At 35.2% G+C, this 17,096-nt stretch overlaps 1 protein-coding gene across 1 annotated transcript; it reads right to left on the minus strand.

The window, feature by feature from the left end:
- Positions 1-3,128: 3,128 nt before the first annotated feature.
- Positions 3,129-4,463, minus strand: LOC124828432 (FBD-associated F-box protein At4g10400-like). Its single transcript, XM_047301721.2, has 3 exons — positions 3,762-4,463; positions 3,504-3,668; positions 3,129-3,416 (listed from the first exon to the last, which is right to left on the minus strand). Exons 1-3 carry the CDS (start codon positions 4,461-4,463, stop codon positions 3,129-3,131), a joined length of 1,155 nt encoding a protein of 384 aa, XP_047157677.2.
- Between the last annotated feature and the right edge of the window lie 12,633 nt (positions 4,464-17,096).

A 17,096-nucleotide genomic window follows, 5' to 3' on the forward strand; every position in this document is an offset into this window, starting at 1 on the left:
TCAATTGATGTTTATGTTCGTTGACGGATTTTTATATCCGTTGAAGGGTTCTCCATCTTATTTTCGCATCTGAGACGACCTCCTTCTACTATCACCACCACTGCCACCAGACCACCACCGTTGGACCACCTTTTTGCACCAGCACCACTACCACATGACCACCTCTTTACATCACCAAACTCTCACCCACCACAAAGAAGCACCACCACAAACGAGAAGGATAACACATTGAAGAGAAACAACACGAAATGCGATTTTCGTGGTGTGAGGGTGCATTTATATAGTGGGGACGACTTTAAATGATGTTGCTCAATGTTGGTTAAAAGCAATATTTTTTAACCACCAAGTTTAAATGTCTGCCAAGGGTAAATTGGGAAGGGAGAGTATAGAAAGAAGGATGTGATGGTGTAGGGAGAAGGTCTCTTATACTTCAATTCTACAACTGAAGCATATATAGATAACATAAAAAAAGAGGAATTTAGGCTTCAATTCTCAACCAAAGTTTATATTTTAGAAATATGCTTTCAAAGTATAAAACAATTAAAAATAAAAAAAATAAAGCAATAGGTTTGTGTCAAAGCTGAACAAGAATGAGAGTAAGAGGAGGCCAATTGAATTAAGCCAAACATTTGTACTATATACCAACAATCACGATTTGTTATCACCTTCATATCATACTTGAAATAACATCGTACACCACTATATTCATAAATTATCAACTTATATATAATATTCACACTCATCGTGATGAGAGTATAAAACATTCTAAACAAATCAACTTTTTAAAATATAGAAAATTTAAAGAAAAACCTAAAATAGATGTCTCGTACAAAATTATTACCTAGCAAACAAATCATATGTTATTTTGTAATGATCTTAACTACTCGATTTAAATGCTTATATTAATGAAACTTACATTAGTAATTTTTATTTTTTTTATTATTCACAACGAGTTTAATGGATCTTATTGAACCTTTTTCTCTAGTAATATGGCAGCCTATTTCTTTGTTAACAATGTGAAGTTAATAAAAATGATGGCCTACTTTATACTACAGAGAGATTTATATAATTAGCATGCTAATATTTCTATATATAAATATATATATATATATATATATATATATATATATATATATATATATATATATATATATATATATATAAAGAAGAAGATATTACATGCAATAAATAAATAATATATATATATATATATATATATATATATATATATATATATATATATATATTTATTTATATAATTTTTAAAATAGTGGACAAACGTTAAAAATAATCTTTTATCACCATAACGATTCTTTATCATTTGACTGATTTTCATTTATACTAGTTGTTTCGGTGGATAATTTTGGGACCGAAAGACTAACCTGTTGACATGTCTGGGCCGCTCGCTCGCTTTCAAACTCCTGCTATTGGCCTATCGGTGTTGGCACAAACCGATCGGTCTTCTTCTTGACGTGGGAGGATGTACCTGCAAAAGATATTCCGACGCTCAAGTTAGGCGTGTGATTTTGAGGAGCCTCGGCTCTTAGTTGAATGTTTAGTGAATGATTATCACTATTGAGTATTTGAGAGTAGCGTAGAGTGAATAATGCGTAAGTGGAACGTACCTGGCTTTTGGCCCTGACTTTGTATTTATAATTTACCTCATGGATCCTGAGCTGATATAAGCCCAATAAAATATAAACAAATTATCTGAAAATCCGGTTGGTTGTTTATAACCTTAACTGCTTAAAATATCTAAGATATTTTATCCAATAAATATCTTACTGTACACTAGCCATTAACTTTACAACATCTGAATTTATAGTATCATATTGTTCCATATGAGATCTATCTTTCGGTTTGTTCATGGCTCCATCCTCAATAGCCACAACCACATGATCAAATTTTGGAGTCAGAGTTCTCAGAATCTTGTCTGTAATGTCATCTTTGCATGCCCTTATAGCATTGATAAGTTCATGTATCTTATCAAAATATTTTGCCATAATTTCACTTTCATCCATGGTTAAGATTTCAAATTGTCTTCTCAAAGTGTGTCGCCTCACTTTCTTATTTTTTTTCACCATCCCCATAAGTTTTCACCAATATCTTCCATTTTTCTTTAACAGTGGCAGCCTTTGAAATCTTGTTAAAGATCTTTGAACTAATACACTAATAGAGAAGAAAATGTGCCTTATTATCCAGTTTCTGCTGCATTTTGTGAGTTCTTTTGTCTTCATCAATGGCTTTTGAGTTCAATTCAGTCAAACCTAGAAACCAAATATGGCTTTTATCTTGATGCGTTAATCATCAAACATCTTGCCATAAAAAACTGAAGTAACCTTGTATCGTTCCTTCAAACCCTACCATGTTCAATTCTTGATCAAGACCTGGAAATTCCTTCTACACCTTGTTCCAACAAAACAGAACTATGACCACTTGAAGCAAATTTCCCTCACTGGGTTTCTTTCCCTGGACCCTTGTTCTTGATCACACACAGTCTCCCCACATAGATCTTTATGTGCTCATAAAGATGAAAAATATATTTTGTATTATTCACATTCAAAAACAGAAGCTAAAAGGTATTTATAACTCAACATTGTAACTGACTCAACTAACCATTTTGGTTTACAACATGACACTAAAAATCGCATATTGGAATGAATTGAAAGGATTTTAATGGATCTTGTTGAACCTTTTCTCTAATAATATGTCAGCCTATTTCTTTGTTAACCATGTGAAGTTAATAAAAATGATGGCCTACTTTATACTACAGAGAGATTTATAAAATTAGCATGCTAATATTTCTATATATAAATATATATCAGAAGAAGATATTACATATAATATATATATATATATATATATATATATATATATATATATATATATATATATAAGCATTTATTTATTGTAAATTTTAAATACATGAAATAAATATATTTTACAAATTATAAATAATAGATGAATATTTATAGTAAAGTATATATAGTTGTGTACATAAATTACATATTATATAATCTAATCAATGATCAATACATAATGCATATTGTCTAGTCAGTTAGGCCAATTTGAAACAAAAACAACCATAATTTTAAGCAAAAAAATATATAAACAACAAAGGAGCATCCTTAAAATTGTCTAAATGAAAGGTTACAAGTAGGAGAGAGCCTGGAACATAATGATAGTCGTTCTATGGTGGCAACCTTCACCTTTTGTGCGTCATAGCAGATTATCATATCCTTCAGAAATTTTGCATTCTTCATAATATACTTAGCCAATTCAAACTCCCAATGATTTCCCGTATAATTATTTAGAAGACATGTTCTGAGAGTCAATGAGATGCATATGGGAACACACTGTCGAGAAGGCCAATCATAAAAGGTAGACAATGGGTACACACCGAAAAATTGCACGCCCTATTAACAATGGGAACAAGGTAAAATAAATTCAAGAGAGATGAGTAAAAAAAGAAAAAAAAAACATAAGTATAGAATTCAACAAACCTTGTCAATAGAAAGATTTTGAAGCTTGGGACAATGCTTCACCAATTCAAATACATCATCCCAGTATATTGAAGGATTAAGATCACAACAATAATAACTCTTGAGTTCAAAGTGAGTTAAATTATGAAACACAGGAATTGGGACATCAGTCTTTCCCTCGCTGACCTACAAGGGTTTTATCACAGAAAATTTCAAAACTATTTTTTTTGTTTAGGGTCTATATAACGATTTTCCATTGGACAAGAAATGAAACATTACCTTCATCTGTATGCTAAGAAACTGAACATTTTCAACCACTTTCAAAGGAACTGTATCTTTTTCAATAACAGCCCTAACCAAATTAGGCAATAGTTTAAACTCGTTTATAACGTCATAGCCACCAAAAAGTACATCCTTGACTTTCAAGTCCTCAACATTAGGACATGCAGAAAGCATTTGTTGAAGATGATTACGGGATTGTTCTAAAATATGAATACTGTGAAGATGCAGGACTTTAAGTAAGGGAAGATCAGCCGAAGAGGGTGTTGTTAATGTCACATGATTCAATTTGAGAACCCTAAGAGTTTTGCAGAAAAGTAGGTTATATGAAATAAGAATAGGAGAATGTAAATTAAGATCAAGATCAAGATGTTCAACACTGTGTGCTAACAACAAAGCAGCTGTAATAAATGACTCTATCTGATAATGTTCAAGCATTTTCGGATGAGAAATTGTGAGGCGAAATCTTTGGATGGACTGTGCTGAATTCCGGGAAAGAATGAAAGTGCACATGGAAGAAAAAGTAGGTAAGGATTTATCCAAATAGTTATATGGAAAGTAGAAATCAATAGCAGGAACTGAAAACCAGAGAGGTTTCCACCTCTTTGAGAGAATGCTTGTTGAAACAGATATTTTGGTTGGGAGAAAAGAAAGAATCTGACATAACACTTCATCTGGTAAACTGCTTATTCTGTCTGTCATTGTTTTGAACTCATATACACAATGGATACAATAATACTTTGGTAAATGGAATGCATTTTATAGCAAAACTGAATAATGCTTCAGCTTCTTCAAAGAAGTAACCCTAAAATCCAATGAAAATGTTATCTTGAGCCACCCATTGACATTGGTAAACCAAACCTTATCATTCCAAAAACACAACTTTATGTTCCACCAATCAGATTCTTAATTAGTTTTCCAAAAACTAAAATATTTCTTGGAACTTTTCACCTATTATTAATATTTACCAGGAGACCCATCACACAATGCACATCTTCTCAGAAGATTTCATTATGCATATGATACTACCTAACAAATCTCTTCCACCCATTTCATAATTAAATGTTTCTTTAAAGACTATAGAGATCTTCATATCTCTAATCTTTTATTCATATAAAATGTTGTCAAAAATCAATTATGTATTTAATTTTTTTAATCATTATTTATTTCTTTATTTTAGTTCAGATTCTCTGAATAGTATCGCATTTTTGCTATTTTAATCCTTTATGTTAAAAGAATTGTTTTACTTTCTTTTCTTAATTTTCAAGCTTCTCGTTATTTAATTTAATTTATTTATTTATTATTTTTTTATGTCAAACATCTTTTATTCTATATTTTCCAACTCTTGTCAACATATAACAAAATATGAATAGGTTTTACTCAGCAAAACAAAACAGTTGACTTGTAAGTATTCAATATTAAAAAATAAGACAGATGGAAAGAAAGTAATTGTGCTGAGATGATTACCTTCCAACGTTTCTAAGATAATCAAGACACAGTGATATCTTTAACTTCCACCAACTATTATACTGGTTTTATTTTTATCTACTAATCTCAAACTTACTTTCTTTTACACTTTTATATGAATAATTTTCTACTCAATATTTTATATGAAATTTGAAAAAAAAAAACTTATAACTAAATAAAAAAATTAAAATAGTTATATTTTCAAAGCTGATTTTATACACTGTTAATTATGTCTACAGCATTGGAACCTCTAAAAGCTAAAACAACAAATTGTATTGACCATATGCTTGCACGAATGTGTACATTTAAATGTTCTTTTTAGAATTTAAAGCTTAAAAAATATTTTTTTTATTTTTTTAAAAGACTCTAATTAATATTTTATTTTTATTTTTAGGATTTTTTTCTTTATCGAATTTCGAAATTTGATGTAGGATTTTTCATTTTCTTCGTCAGATATCGAGATCTGATGAAGTTTTTAAAAAATCTTTCATCGGATTTCGAAATCTGATGAAGAAAAATGTAACTTCTAAGACTATTTTTGAAAATTGGAGGTGCAGATCAAATGTTTGGAAGTGCAAGGTGAAACAACAAAGAAAAAAAATGAAAACCAATTGCAGCCCAAAGTTTAGCCCAACAGGATACACTATAAGAAGTATTGCAGTTACATACGAATCATTAAATACAAATTCTAATCCATTTATAAGTTACATATTACATACAGATTTTTACATACGGCAAATTCGTATGTCAAAGTCGTATGTAAAGTTGGCACGTGGTGGCGGGAAAATTATCCAAGGATAAGATCATTATATAATTCACATTATCCATATGTTAATAGAACCACGTGTTAGCCACCTTTGTTATACAGATTGCAAAAATAATTTATTTAATAAAAATGGTGTAGGTTCTGATTAGATGGAAGCCAACCTCGAAGCCTGTTCACTCTTCTCAGAACCCTCGAGCTTTTCTCTTTTCCTCAAACCCTCGCACTTTGATCTCTCTCGAACCCTCGCGATTTCATCTCTTTCTCTCTAGCCCTTTTCACTTTCGTTGTCCCTCTCGAGCCCTCTTCACTATCGTTGTCGCTCTCTTGAACCCTTGCTTATTTCCCCTCTATCTCTCGAACTGTCGTAGCATTGTCGTTGTCCCTCGTTCACCAAGCAATCTCCTTCATCAAAGACTAACATTGGGCCTCATTGTTCGATTCGGTGGCGTAGTTGGATGCTGAGAGAGTACCTTCATCTGGTAAGTAAATCCTAATGCTTGGTAATCCATGGAATCGTTAAATGCTTGGTAAACCCCAATCTCTTTTTGTTTTGTTTTATTTGGCACATTTGTGGTTCAGCTCGTAAGACGTAGTTGGAGTGTTAGCAGGCATCAAGTGAGGCGATTGTGTGGCGGTTTAAGAAGATTGTTAGTGGTATTAAGGGCTGAGAAATATACCACTTCGAGTTGCGAAGGCCCTTAATGAATGAACCAGAGGTGAGTGACTTCCTTTACCATTAAAGTTTCTTAGATGTAGAAAAATGTGTTTATTGTGTTCTTTTGCTTGGTTTTCTTAACAATATCTTGTTTTATATTTGAATGGTATGGACCAGTATCATTCTATTTCAGTCACTGATTTAGTGTTTTTAATCTGGGTTTCTGAGTTGATTTCGTGTTTGCAGTTGTTGCTTTAGTGTTTGTAGTGTGTGATCATGTTTGTTTATCATTTTAATCGATGAAACTCATTTGTTTGAGTCATTTCCACTCCTAAATTTCAATTCAGTTTGTTCATAGTCTTCTAATGCAATTTTACTTCTGTTTTGGTCTAATTTAATTTGATTTTGCTTTGATTTTTGATTTGCTTGAATTTAAAGTCTTGTGAAAGCCATATATCAACCAATTAAGGCAATGAGAACATGTTGTAGCCTTGGTGATATAAGCTGAAGCACTAAAACATTAATTATGGTTTTAAAATCTGCTTCAAATGGAAATTCTAGTTTAAGCTTTTGAATCTGTTTTCAGTTGAAGATTTATATTTTCGTGCGTTGTACAACATTGTTTAATGTTGTGGAAGATATCTAAAGGTGCAACAAACCAAAACAAGCAATGAAATGCAATATGTATATCTTGGTTACTCAAAACCAGTAGCCATTTCTCTATTTTAGTATTCAATCAAGCTTTTCACCGTGCTTACATCTTCGACTTATGTAATCTGAGTTTAATCATGCTAAGCTTCATTGTTCTAGCTTTCAGTGCATTTATACTTCCTTATGTTTGTTTCAATGTTGCTTAAGCTTTTGAAACAATGAAACCTAATTTTGGTGGTGTGATGGAGTGATTTTCTACATTTTTCCCCACATGAAAGGTTTGATTTCGAATGGTAGCCTTTTTGTGTTGTTTCACAGTTTCAATAAGTCTAAAATAATGTTTAAAGGATGCTAGCAAAGTTCAATTAGTGATATTTTGGCCTAAGTGTAGTTGTCTTCTATACCATCACATTTTGAGTTAAAATTGGAAATGAATTGTGAATTTGTGTTGCAAGTGGTTTTTAACTTACTTCAGAGTTTTCACACATTTAAAATCAGTAAACAAAGTTTCCTAAAAGTTCAGTAGCGAGTTTGAACCACTCTAGAACGGACGTCTAAGAAGCTGAACGCAATTAACTCTTCAACTACCCTGTTAGCCTTTTAGACGTCCGTTCTGGAGGGGGCCGGACGTCTATAATATTATAGACGTTCGGCCCCCTCTAACAGACGTTTAAAATCCCCCGCGAAATTCAATATTTAAAATCAGAAGACGTCATATTAGTGACTGCCCCGACGTCTATAGTAGTATAGACGTCGGGGCTCCCCAGCAACGGACGTCTAAGGGCATATATACCAAAACGCGAACCCACGAGAAGTTACGCTCACTGTTCATTGTCTTCCTCGCGTTTTCCCTCTGCGCCTTGCATTTCCAGGTTGGTTTTTATCTGTTTTGCACCATTTAATCTTACTTTTATTCCGATTAAATTGTTCAGTGATGAAATATCTTTCATTTGGACCGATTAAAAATCGTTTTCGGTGCGTTTTGGTCCAGTTTGTTGCGTGTTCTTGGGCGACATTTTTCGGCCTACGTTTTAGGTCGTGCACTCCTCCATTTCCCTCTATTTTCATTTCGAGTCTGCTCTTCAGGTTAGTTTCTTCGTTAATAATTTTTTTATAGGGTTTTGTGTATGCATGTTTTTGACTTTAAAGTCTACATGTGTTATTGGCTTTTGAATATGCATGTATTAGTTGTGTTATTATAATTTTCATGTTAGATTATAAGTATCAAATCATTGAGTGACCCTTAGTTCCCGTTTGAAATTTAACACAAATGATTAATCTTTTAATCGTTTGTGTTAAATTTTGAATTGTCCGATTGGACAGTTTGAGAAAATTAATTTTCATAATTTGCAATAACATGTGAGTTGGAGTATATGGTTAAGATTGATAAACTTTCGGTTCAATATTTGTGTTGTTCTCCGGATGCATATTTGATTGTGGTCATCGTTGACTACTCTCATTTCGTGTATTTCGGAGACCAATGCGAAATGCTGCCGAAATTTTATCAAATTTATCATCTAGACTTCAATGCACGTGTCTTATCAAATTATGAAAATTAATTTTTTTGAATGGGTAGGGCCTAACCTTGTGAGAGTTAAAAACTTAAACTGATGATTTCAGGAACATAGAATGGATCGAAGCTGGATGAATAAACGTCGCATCAGTGAAGAATATGATAAGGGTGTTTTGCACTATAAATGATTTCCCAGCGTATGGAAACTTGAGCGGTTATAGTGTTAAAGGTCATTTTGCATGTCCCATATGTGAAGAAAACACTAGTTACCTTCAATTGAAGCATGGATAGAAGACGGTGTATACAAGACATCGAAAATTCCTTCCTCGTAATCACCCTTATCGTAGATTGAAAAAAGCATTTAATGGAAGTGCTGAGGATGAGGTTGTGTGTAGACCCCAGAATGGTGAAGAGGTGTACAACGAAGTCAAAAACATTGACATTGTGTTTAGAAAACATCATAAAAGTACCCTTGCAAAAACCATTTGGAAGAAACGATCAATATTTTTTACGCTTCCATATTGGTGTCACCTTGATGTTAGACATTGTATTGATGTGATGCACGTTGAAAAAAATGTTTGTGACAGTGTCATCGGAACTTTATTAAACGTCAAAGGGAAGAGAAAAGACGGAATAAAAGCACGACAAGATTTGGCTGACATGGGAATTCGATCCGAGTTACATCCACAGATAATAGGAAGACGCACCTATCTGCCCCCAGCCTGTCACACAATTTCTAAAAAAGAAAAACAGAGTTTTTGTAACTGTTTAAGAAGGGTGAAGGTTCCACAAGGTTATTCTTCAAATATTAGTAACCTTGTTTCTATGCAAGAGTTAAAGTTAGTTGGTTTAAAGTTCCATGATTGTCATGTATTGATGCAACAATTGTTACCTGTTGTTATTCGAGGCATATTACCTCATTTTGTTAGGGGTATTCTGACACGCCTGAGTTCTTTCTTTAATGCCATTTGCAAGAAAGTTGTTGACCCTCGAGGTTTAGATGAATTGGAAAATGAAGGAATAAGTCTACTGTGTCAATTGGAAATGTATTTTCCACCTTCTTTTTTTGATATCATGGTACATTTGATTGTTTATCTAGTCAGAGAAATTCGAATATGTGGGCCGATCTTCTTAAGGTGGATGTACCCAGTTGAAAGATACATGAAGATCTTAAAGGGATATGTCAAGAATCAGTATAGACTAGAAGCTTCAATCATAGAGCGATACGTTGCAGAGGAAGCCATTCAATTTTGTTAAAGTTATATGCCATCTTGTGAACTAGTGGGTCTTCCCAAGAGCAGACATGAAGGAAAATGTGAAGGTAAGGGTGTTCGAGGTGTGAGAATTCAAAGTGTTAGCAGAAAAGAAGTTGACAAGCTCATTTGTACATCTTAAACAACACTGTTGATGTGATTCCTTACATTTCTGACCACGTTAATGAAATAAAGGCAACAAACCCAAGAATGAGTGAAAAATGGCATCTTAGTGAACATGTCAAAACTTTCTTACAATGGTTTAAGAAAAAGATTTATGTGACTCCAGATGTTTCTGAAAGTTTATTGAGGTTATCTCGTGGACCGAACGCAGATGTCATTACATATGGTGGGTACTATATAAACAATATTTCAGTTCAGACAAAGGTAGAAGATGACAAAAGTAGAGTTCAAAATAATGGCGTCACACTACAAGCTGAGGCTGTCCACTTTGCTAGTTCTAAAGACAAAAATCCAATCACAGCATCCATGAGTTATTTTGCAATAATACAAGAAATATAGGAAGTTGATTATGTCACTTTTAGAGTCCCGGTTTTCAAGTGTAAATGGGTTGATATAAATTCTGGTGTCATGACAGATGACTTTGGTTTCACATTGGTAGACTTGAACAAGATGAATTACACTGATGAACCATTTATCATGGCTAGTCAAGCAAGACAAATATTTTACGTAAATGATCCGACGAATAAAAAATGGTCAGTGGTTTTAGAAGGAAAAACATTCATGGACATGATGATGACGATTCTCTTGATATACTTGAGACAACATCTGTTGCATCTAGACCCATTGAAGACCCAGTTGATGACGTTGCCGATGTCATCCAGGCAATTCGTAGTGATTACAATGAAGGGATTTGGGAGAAAACAATATCTTAATAGGTTGTGATAGTTAATTATTGACTTTATATTTATGTTCATCAAAATTGAATTATTACTAACCTTGTATAATTTTTCAGGTATGTCGGCCTCAGACTTAGGATCGGGACAGACCAGATGTGGTTGAGGCGTCACACGATTGGCAGATGTGACAATCGGACGCGTTGATGGGCAGAGGAGACATGTTGAGATTGACCCCAGATCAGGTCAGGCATCAGAGCCAAATGCTGATAGGTTTAGGAGTTATCTGGGTAAGTTAGCAAAAAGTCATGTCTCTATTCTTCATGCAACTTGGGATGACGTCCCAGAGGTCGACAAGAACCTCTTATGGCAAGATATTCAGGTATGTTTACTTACAACACTATTGATATACTTATTTCTTTCATCTTTTAAAATCAATAACATGTGTTTTGTTTTAAACAACAACATTATGATATTCCAAACACGATACAAATTAGAAAGAAAGTGTTATCGCATATCGCGATAAGATGGAGGGATTTCAAGACAAGGCCGACACGACTATATGTCTTTAGAGACAAACAAGATCAAAATCCATGTCAACAGTATACCTTCACAGAGGAGGACTAGATACAGTTTCGTGCATCTAGAGAGACTGAGGAATGGAAGGTCTGTTTCTTAACAATTTAAAAACCTTTCATTGAGTTCTTATGATTTTACAGTTATTTATGTACATGGTTTCACAGGGTAAAAGGTTAGCCGCCCAAGAAAGACAACGGCTAAACGATATAGCATTCTCTTGAGATGATAAGCTCCTCTGGCAAGGTGTCAAGGTTATCCTACAGTTGTTTCTGTTTCTCTTCTCTCTTTAGGGGGAATGAAAGGTGTGACTTTTAACCTAACGATATAGCATTCTCAAGTTATCTATTGATCCACCCGCACAGTACATACGACTCCTTTGTCCGATGGAAACTTCATAGTCAAATGAGGAGTGGAGACCACAGTTCCAAAGGCGTTCAAACAGGATCGTCCCTATAGGGCATTATACGGAGTATATGCTTCTACTAAAAATAATCTTATTCTGAGCTCTATCGCTTCTTCGCGTGTTCCAAGTCGAGTCCTCAAATCTAAATATCCACGAGTATCGATTCTTTCTCCCGAAATACCCACAATTTGTTCACTAAATGGGGCTATCAAATCTTAGGACAAATCCATTTTCAAGAATGTTTTCCAATACAGGATATTGACCGAGCTGCCTTGGTCAACCAAGACCTTGCTGATACTATATTGAGCTATCTCGGTTGTGATGAACATGGGATCATCCTGATCAGGGTTAGGAGCATGAAAGTCAACATCAGTAAAGGAAATAGGTGGCCAAGATTGAGGTTTTCTCTCCACCGTGTGAACAGTTTTTAAGTTCCTTAATTGCCTTCTGCAGGGCCAAAGACAAGGATCCTCCTCTTGCAAAGGCTCCAGATATAGTATTGATATGCCCACCAACCGAGCAGTTATGTTCATGACTCTGACTGCGGCTACGGTAGTGCTTTTGATACGACCATTCGGGGCTTCTGCTCTGGGATTTTTTTCTAGGGGGATTCTTGTTTGGTCTCTCTCTTTTTCTACATATTTTTGGAGGTGGCTCGCTCGAACGAGTCTTTCTATTTCATCCTTCAATACGTCGCATTCCTCTGTGGTATGACCATGGTTCAAATGAAACCGACAGGTTTTTCTTTCATCAACGTTTTTGAGCGTATGCTTTTTTCGAACTGTAAGAAGTTCAGTATCAAGGGCTTCCTCAAGAACTTTTGTCCTGGGTGCATTAAGGGTGACATAATGACCATACTTGAGTGTCCGGATGGAATCCCTCTGAGGAGGACCTCCATTTTTGTCTTTATTGTTGAACGATCGTTTTCCTTCCTTTTTGTTCCCGTTCGCAGAAGCTTCTTGCTATTGCTTTTTTCCTCGGGCATCTTATATCTTCAATACGAATAAACTCAACCACCCTTTCTTGGAGCTCGTCCATAGTTTTAAGTGGTCGTGCATATAAATTTTCAGCAAAGGATCCTAACCTTAGGCAAGAAGGCAAATTGCTGATGATGAAGGTGTGGTTTATATCTTTTATCCGCAATGCAATCTCATTATATCTTTTCATAAAGGCCCTCAAGGTTTCCTCCTTTTCTTGCTTAGTATTTACTAGTTCCGCTGGTGTCAACTCTTGTCTCCGATTTGCAGTGTACTGTCTCCTGAAGAGGGTTTCTACAGTGGCAAAATCCCGTGTGTTGTGTCATTCTAATGCCTCTTCCTTGAGTGATAATGAGAAGACTCTACACATGATCGAGTTGTCGTTTGTATGGAACGCCATTGCATTGACAAATGTCCTACTATGATCATCTGGATCTGTTGAGCCATCATACTTATCCACTGCAGTAGGAGTTCTTTTCGGCATAGGAGCTTGCATTATTGTCGTTGTGAATGGCAATAAACCGATCAGTCTAACGGTTTGGAGAGGTGTAAGTTCTCGGTCGTTTTGATTTCCGTTTGGGTTTTCGTTCGTGTTACCGTTCGGATGTTTGGGTTGGTATGGTGGGATTGCTCTTGGTTGTGGCAAGTTTCATTAATGTTTTCGCCATTATGACCCTGTTGGGCCGACAACATCGAGTGCGGTTCAAACTGTTCTTGACAAGTCCGTTCGGCTCTCAGTATCGCAATCTCCTCTTCGTGTTTCCACTGCATCTCCTACTGAGCTCGGGTCTATGCTTGCATTTGTGCTTGCAAGGCTCATGTCTGTGTTTGCATTTGTGCCTACAATTGTGCAATCAAATCTCTGGTGGTCTGCTGCTCCTCCATGCTTCTTGTGGTCACCATTGGGTTTCTTCAGCTTCTCTCGGTCCCACGGTGGGCGCCAAAATGTTTCGGTAGGGATTAGTTTAGGACCGCGAGACTAACCTTTCTTGACGTGTCCTCCTTGCTTCTGAACGCTTGGATCGTCTGAACCCTCGCTTTCGGTTTGGATCGCTCGGTTGTCACCTGCTCCGCTCGGTTGTATTCTTGAGCAATGGGGGGAGGTACCTGCAAAAGACACTTTGACGCTCAAGTTAGGAGCGATTTAATGAAATGTTTATCAAGTTGAATATTTGAGTCTTGTAGAGTTTGTATTGAACGTACATGGCTTTTGGCCCTGTCATTGTATTTATAAGTGTTTCATAGACCAAATAAAAACAAACTTACTTGGAGATTCGGTTAGTTACTCATAAACGCCTTTATATCAATATCTCTAATCAGATATCTTTGGCCCAATAGTGATTTAAGTAGTAATAACTTAAACGCCGGCCTAATTATAGCCCAACATTGATATGCGGATGGACAGAACGGTACTTAGTGTTAACCATTTGGTCTTGAGTGTATACCATACAATATGTATATGCTAAAAACAAAATAATCAAATAAAAGGTACTAAATCACAATTCTCAGCAACAAATATTTTAGAATAATGCACCAATTTTCAAACAACTTCGAGTGACCAACCAATAATAAATAAAATGCATCTCATGGATCAAGGATAAGAACGACAACAACACAAGAATATTTGGATAACACTAAATCAGAGATTTTTCAGCGTCATTTATTTTAGAAGCATTCCCAGTAGTTTTCTTTTTTTTAACAGAATCCAATGTCACCCCTTTTTGTTTTCCAGCACACATGCATCAATTTCCAATCAAATGAGCCACACCATAAAATTGCACCGCATAATAGACCATATTAGCATCATACAAACTTCTACAACAGTTCTACATATAACTAGACCACTAGGATTCACAGTTCAATCATTGTGTTATCTTAGTTTAATCATCTGAACAGATAGGAAAATTCCTAGGCTTTATCAACATAGCAACAACACCTAGGATTACAGTAATAGAATTTATGTTTTGGTTTTTATTCTAGCTTGAAACACAACAGACTAATGAACTGAATTAATGAACATTTGCACGTATAACAACAGTAGGAAATTAAGGTAGCAGTTACACGTTTGTAGGGTTTCTGATGCTTACGCCTGTGTCGTGACGAAGAAAGAAGGTTGGGCGAGACTCGGCCATGGGTGAAAGGATGTGCGATTTAGGGTTATGGCGCTGATGATGTTTCTAGATCTTTAGTTTCCTTGCAGGTCTCTAACGATGAAGATGGAATCGTGATTAATGGTAGAAAAAGCTCTTCGCAGAACTTGTGTTCTCCACGGCTGTTTCGCGCTAGGGTTGGTTCTTTGTTGTGTGCTTGAATGAGGACATTAATGGAGGAAGGAGATATCACGATTGGAGTTTGGGTGTCGCAATTCCGATTTTCTTGTTCATGTTTGGGCTGAAATTTCTAGTTTGCAGGTTATGTATTTCGATTTGGTTCTTTCATGATGATGGTGAGGTGCGTTGTGATGAAGATGATGAAGTTGATGTCGTGATCTGATGATGGAGCTCACATATCTGATGATGGTTAGGGTTTGGTTGCGTAGTTTCCAGCACGATGGTGATGGCCGTGGAGGTATTTGTGCGAGGTATGAACATTTGTCATGGTGGATGGCCGGCCTGATGAGGAAGATGAGGAAGATGAATGCCCATGGTTCATGAACTAATAGCATGGTGGCTGGCGGTTCGTAGTGGTTGGTAGCGACATAATGGCTTCTGTCTTGAGGGAAATTAGTGTTTTTAGAGGTAGAAGATGATGATGACATGACAGGTGATGTAGCAGAACTAATGAGGTGGCAGCATGTGGTTGGATAACTAAGGTGTGCAAAGATCAATGACGTGGCAACATCAATTGGATTGATTTGTTAGTTGAGGACTACTACGTGTCATACTCTGAGAGCACCTAACTAGTTAGTTGTATGAGGGGTAGGAATAGGAAATTTAGGGGGTGTAGTAGAAAATAACATTTTGTTGGGCTTACTATTGGACCTGTTTCAAAATCAGAAGTGTATTAATTAAACATCAGGGGTGTTTTCAGCTGTTTGAAACTCTCTCTTTAGAATTCTGATTTTTGGCCTTATTTTTGCAACTTTGGACCAATAAAACTTTAATTCAGCTACACAAATAAACATAAGAATATCCAAGAATAATATATGCAACTAAAATTCACTTTTTAAGCCTCTTTAATTCCCACACCTGATAAATCCAATCTTCAGAAATTCCTTTAAATCAACAATTTAAGCACAATAATCTCACTAAAATTTTGAAATTAAATCTAAAATGTGGGCATAAATATGCACTCATCAAGCGCTCCATAAATATGAACATATCCCTTTATTATCTTCATGGATCTTTCAATTGGGTACATCCACATCAAGAAAATCAGCCCACATATTCGAATTTACTATATGAACAATCAAATGAACCATGATATCAAAAAATGAATGTAGAAAATAAATTTCCAATTGGCATAATAGTCTGATGGTCTCATTTTGCAAATCATCTATATGTCGAGGATCAACAACTTTCTTGTAAATGACATTAAAAAACAAACTCAAACATGTGATAATACCTCTAACATAAGCAGATAATATGGTTCGAATAACTATTGGTAAAAGTTGTTGCATTACGACATGAGAATCATGAGACTTTAAACCAACTAACTTTAAATCTTGCATAGAAACAAAGCTACTAATATTTGATGAATAACCTTGTGGAACCTTCACACTATGTAAACACTGACAATTTGTTTTTTGGAAAAAGTGTGACAAGTTGGAGGAAGATAGGTACGTCTTCCAATGGATTGCGCATGTAACTCAGAACGAATTCCCATGTCAGCCAAGTCTTGTCGTGTTTTCACTCCATCTTTTGCCTTTCCTTTTACGTTTAGTAAAGTCCCCACAACATTATCACATACATGTTTTTTCAAAGTGCATCACGTCTATGCAATCTCGCACATCAAGTTTACACCAATATGAAAGATTAAAGAATATTGATCATTTCTTCTAAATATTTTTCTCAATGATCTTATTTTTATGTTTTCCGAACACAACATCAATGTTTTTCACCTGCTTGTATACTTCTTCCCCATTGCGAGGTCTAGACACAACATCATCTTTAGGATTTTCATGAAAACACTTTTTTGAATCTATGATAAGAGTGATTTCGAGAAAGGAATCTTTGGTGTCATGTATACACAATTTTCTGTTCATGCTTCAATTG

The sequence above is a fragment of the Vigna umbellata genome, chromosome 5 (assembly GCF_029865625.1).
Source record: "Vigna umbellata cultivar VRB3 chromosome 5, Vumbellata_1.0, whole genome shotgun sequence".
Classification (NCBI taxonomy): domain Eukaryota; kingdom Viridiplantae; phylum Streptophyta; class Magnoliopsida; order Fabales; family Fabaceae; genus Vigna; species Vigna umbellata.